The sequence below is a fragment of the Penaeus japonicus genome, unplaced genomic scaffold (assembly GCF_977035675.1).
Source record: "Penaeus japonicus unplaced genomic scaffold, GWHDUDI00000001_assembly GWHDUDI00000024, whole genome shotgun sequence".
In the NCBI taxonomy this organism is placed as follows: Eukaryota; Metazoa; Arthropoda; class Malacostraca; order Decapoda; family Penaeidae; genus Penaeus; species Penaeus japonicus.
This window is the reverse complement of record NW_028234426.1, coordinates 37985033-37990106: the sequence shown is the minus strand read 5'-3', so window position 1 is coordinate 37990106 and position 5074 is coordinate 37985033. Positions and strand designations below refer to the sequence as shown.

At 55.2% G+C, this 5074-nt stretch overlaps 1 protein-coding gene across 1 annotated transcript in view; it reads right to left on the bottom strand.

Annotated features, from left to right (window-relative positions):
- The window catches only part of LOC122249264 (silk gland factor 3), a 3624-nt gene extending 455 nt beyond the window's left edge, over nucleotides 1–3169 (bottom strand). The window contains exon 1 of the mRNA XM_043009980.2: nucleotides 1–3169. This exon is cut by the window's left edge and continues 455 nt beyond it. Within this exon, the coding sequence (XP_042865914.1) occupies nucleotides 1888–3081 (1194 nt within the window). The 5' untranslated portion in view covers nucleotides 3082–3169 and the 3' untranslated portion in view covers nucleotides 1–1887.
- Nucleotides 3170–5074: the final 1905 nt, after the last annotated feature.

The following is a 5074-nucleotide window of genomic DNA, read 5'->3' as shown; positions in this document are numbered from 1 at the left end:
GACGCAGGAACCACTCACTCCACGACTCTGCAGGGCGCGAGGATGGATTCACGGCCTCTGCAGGGGAGCGGACCCACTGGCTCGACTAGATAGTTTCAGGAGCCAAGGAGTCACGGGACGACAGGGTGGTGATGCCAAGGCTCCACGGGGCGGCATGACGGATTCTTTTCCTTTCGAGGGATGGAAGGGAGAGACTCATCCCCGCGCCGCACTGGAGACCCGCGCTCGCGCCCAGGCCAGCGCGTGCGGCGGCGGAGAGCCTCCCTCGGTCTTCTGGGCGGGACGACGAACTTGAAGAAGAGGAGGTTTTGTGATGGCGAGCGGGCCCAAGGGTCGGCCGCCGCCACCGCCACCGCGTCCCGGCAGGGGCGGGCGGCGGCCTGGCCTCTCTCAGGAGGGAACATGTGGTGGAGGATTTGGTTGTGACAGATCATCTGGTGCCAAAGGGCGCTTCCCATTGCCGCGATATCCACATTTCCGTACGTAGAGGACGTTATCTGGGCGTGCCGAGGAGGTGCAGTGGGTCGCCAGGGCGCCGCCGTTGCGCCGCCGCTGGTACGGGTGGGTTGAAGGGCGCGGCGAAAGCAACGGCGGCGACTATGGCAGCGGCAGCGATGGCAATGCGCGGCGACAGCGGCACGGAGGCTATGTTCACCACTACGTCACGACCGCACCAGTCCACTCCGACGTTAGCAGTAGCGGGAAACAGTCAACACAAACTAAATATACTCAGGGTTAATCTAAGTATGAATGATACATATATTACAATGAAATTATTATAAATTCAGCTCTTGAGACATATCACAAGTGCGGCTTGCCTGCGGGCGGCCACCGCCACGGATTCTTCAGTATTTACACGGGTAACTATGTACACTGCGGCGGGCGGCGGGCGACGGGTCCCGCGGCCACGGGCGGCCACACAACACTCACCAGTTGATCACTCCGCGCGCTCACCTCTCCGCCACACTCACTCAGGATTTTCAATTGACAATTTCTACTTTCCAGATAGACAGTTTATGATCGGTTCGATGCTGAGGCGGCGGGGTGAGGCCGGAGCCACGGACACGTCACGGCGCGCGGGGTGGCGGGGCGGGGGCTGCCGCTGTCACCACGGACGGACGGACGGACGACACGCGCCCATCATCACTGCCGGCAAATCTTCATTTCATGATGGTGATAACTTTAGCGTGTGAGTGGGCGGTGTATGAGCCGCCCACAGGGCCAGATGTCGGGTCCGCGGCCGCCCAGCAGCCAGCCCGCAGCAGTTGCCACCCGCCACTCACCACCACTGGAATGTTCCAAACACGCACACAAAAAAATCGACGTAACCGCTACATAATGTTCACACGTAATATGAAGCTCAGTCATTACACTACTACTTATCATCTCACTGAGGAATCGGATGAGTCACACGTGACATCTCGCTTTGGGCAGAGTCGGTAATTTATGGAATGTCTGACGAAGTATGGAATGATTTCTATCCATAAGATTTATACACTTCCTCAGCATAGCTCGAGGTTAGTCTAGAGAAAATAGGTTATCACTGAAGTAGTTTCTCACAATAATGGACACACCAGTGTTCAGTCTGGCTCACTATCTCTGGCTTCGTGTTGACGGTCTGTCTGGCCGCTCGGGTGTCGCCCTCCTCCCGGGGGCCCAGGCTGGCCGGCCCGGGGACTAGAGGTGCGTGGGACTCTTGCTCCTGCCGGCAGGAGCGGCAGCAGGCGCTACACGAGGACGCCGCGCCACTGCCCCTCCCAGCCCAACCAGGTTCTTGGTGGCAGACACTATCACGAGGGGCGGCAGTTAGAGTCCGGTGGGAGCAGCCGAGGCTCCCTTGCTTGCTGGTGGTCAGTACGCTGGCTCCTGCCACAGGTTGAGCGACCATCAGTGGGTAATTGTATGTGAGGGCGCCACACTATGAGGGGGCATTTGTGGCGATAGTAGAGGACCCGGCGGTGAGTGCTGGGGAGGGAGGTGTGTAGGGGACCCGTGCATAGACTGGTGGGTATAGGCGGGGTATTTCAGCTCACGGGGAATGTCAACTGACCTAGGCTGACCGTACTCTGATGTGGGCGTCATCTGCTGTCCCGGGCCTGGGGTCGTGCCGTTCACAACCTGCGTGTCGGGACCGTTCAGGATAGGTGGAGTCATCCGCTTCTCTTTCTGCCGTCTGTTGCAGAACCAAACTCGAACGACTTCCTTTTCTAACTGAAGGGTGTCGGCCAACTGTGAGATCTCTTGTGCTGAGGGTTTGGGCTGCTTGTGAAAGTGTTGTTCGAGAGCACCTTTCACGGACACTTCTATGGATGTTCGCTTTTTGCGCTTCCTCCCCTGGGCAGCAATCTTATCGATGGAGGTTGGGCTGCCAGTGGTGGAATCTGCCTCCTCCAGCCACTTCTGCAGAAGCGGCTTCAGCTTGCACATATTTTTAAAGGACAACTGTAAAGCTTCAAACCTGCAGATGGTGGTTTGTGAAAAGACGTTGCCGTAGAGGGTTCCGAGGGCGAGGCCGACGTCCGCCTGTGTGAAACCCAGTTTGATACGCCTCTGTTTGAAGGATTTGGCGAATGCTTCCAAATCGTCACTCGTGGGGGCTTCCTCTTCGACTTCGTGGTGGATGTGATGGTCAGGTGTGACGGGAGACTCGCAGTGAAGTTCCCGCAGGTGTCCAGGGTGCATCTGGGGCGGGAGCATACCGTAGGCGGCGGCATGATGGCCCAGCGGAGAGCTTGTGTTACTTGCCGCCAGGCTGTAGGGCGAGGACACGGGAGGCTGCCAACTGTGGCCCATGTGATGTGGTGGACGGTGGTGGAGGGCCACTTCTGAAGGTTGAGGCTTGATGTCCTGGTGAATACCTGGATGTGCATGCATCGAGGCCCAGGGGTTTGGATCTGAATGGGGCAGACCCACCCATGGATTGTGAGCCACGGGCGCGTGTTGTTGGGGCATATACTTCATTTCGTGGGCATCACGATGCCCGTACCCTTGAGAGTTCACTATGTTCATGGTGAGACAGTCTGGCACACTGACTGGATCAGAACACACTGCACTTGATGCGATGTAAGTTGTTGTAGCCATTACACAGCAAGTCTGATCAGACTTGCTAACAGTCTGACCGCGACTCTGCCTACACTCTCACAACTGAAGTACACTTGCGCGCTACGATTCACCACCAGTGGTTGACTCCGCCCTCCAGGCCTGCCTCGCGCTCATTGGCTGGTGGCGCAGCTAGAGCCTAGCCGTGCGTGACGTCATTTTACCCTCGCATCCCATTGGTGCGCTCATGGACAGGAACCGTAGACGGTTTCTCTTGGTTTCTTCTGTCTCAACTCGGTTCTGTCTCCCTTTTAGATTGATTTTCTCTACTTCTTACTCTCGTACATCTATAACCCGATGCAGGATAGGTATGGATATATGAAAAATATAAAATCGGTTGTCTTTCGTGAAAATTCAGAGACTAAAGTAGCAGATGTTCCGGTCGAGTGGGCGAGGGCGGAGTTAAGGAAGCTGGAGAGTGATGTACGGCATGGTGGGAGGGGCCGGGCGAGGCTCCTCCCCCCAGTGTCCGCTGCGTGTTTACTTGCAGGTCGGCGGCAGCTCGGCCAGGCGGCGGCTCGGGCGGGCGCGTGCCGCTCGCTGGCCGCCGAGGCTCTCCTCCTCCTCCGCCCTCCCGACCCTAGCAGGTGGGTCCTCATGACCACGGCCACCCTCACTCACACGCAACGACCAATTATTCAAATAACGTGATAATAACTTGAAAGGTTATGGTGAAGATCGAGATATTCCTGCCCCTCTGTCCCCCGTGACATGAATTAGAAGCAAAAGTCGCCATTTCGTACTGCTACTTTAAAGGCTGAAGCTCGGTCTAATCAGGGAATGGTTAATTGTCTAACAGTTTTAACACGAATTAACATGTTGCTCTAATCTTAGGGGATTTATCGAAAAGTCGTTCAGTGATCCTGAATTCTTGCATAATTGGTTATCAATAATCGCTGAAGACCTATTGCTATCAGATAACGAGCAATACTAAGGGTACATTAATATCTTCGCATAAGATGAATAATCCTCGAGCTTAGTTTTCCCTTTCTGGCCACTTGGGGACTCTTCCTCCTCGGTCCTCGAACTCGTGAAAATGTCCAGCTTTCCTCCCTGATTCCAGTTCATTGGTCTTTCCCCGCAGCCTACATCACTTGCACAAATTACAACATCCTGACGGCAAGGTTAGTTATGTGGACCTCGTTTGTGTTTACCTGTCATGGCAGAGCCGTCCCCGACAACTTCCAAGTTTTGGCACTCGTCGTAGTAGTGCCACCCTCGCCACGTCGTCCAGTACATGGCACAGGTCCGTTGCTTGGGTTATACGTTATGACGCGTTACTCTGGTGTTACAGAGGGAGCTTTCTACTGGGATTTATTTCTTACTCCTGTAATTTAGCCAATGCGAGCCTTCGGTAGCGGACGTGGAATGCGAAAAGGCTTTGTTTTACCTCTGGCACCTTGTTATTAACGGCCACGAGGCACTGTTCCGTCCCCGGCGACACTGTTCCACCTCTGGCAACGTATCACTGCAACCACGGCGAGGCTCCAGCACCGCCGTCAAAACAACAACAAAGATGACGGCAAAAAATAGAGAACGTTCCTTCAAGTGCACTTTCTTTTCTGCGTGTTCGCCGAGTTCACGCGCGATGTTCACTTCGCAGAGAGAGGAAGGAGGGTCTTGTCTCCCACCACCCCCCTCCCCCTTTCCCCTTCCCTGTCACCTGTCCCTAGCTCGTCCCTTCACCCATCACGGCGACTTGTCCCTCTGTTGCCCTAACACGCGTGTTGCTTTGTTTAGTAAGAGGGGAAAATGGATGGTCAGCGTTGTTGCGTTTCTCCCTTTTCCCTTTCTCCTCATTTATTTACCCTCCCTCCCTCTCCTTCTCATAGTTTTCCCACTTTACCCATCTCCCACCCTTTATCTCTACCTGTCGTCATTATGCATGTCGGGAAAAGGAAAGAGACGGACAGCTGTATACCTGGAGCTTCGTACCTCTTTCCAAGACCCTTGTAAACAACCTCGCACCCTCAAT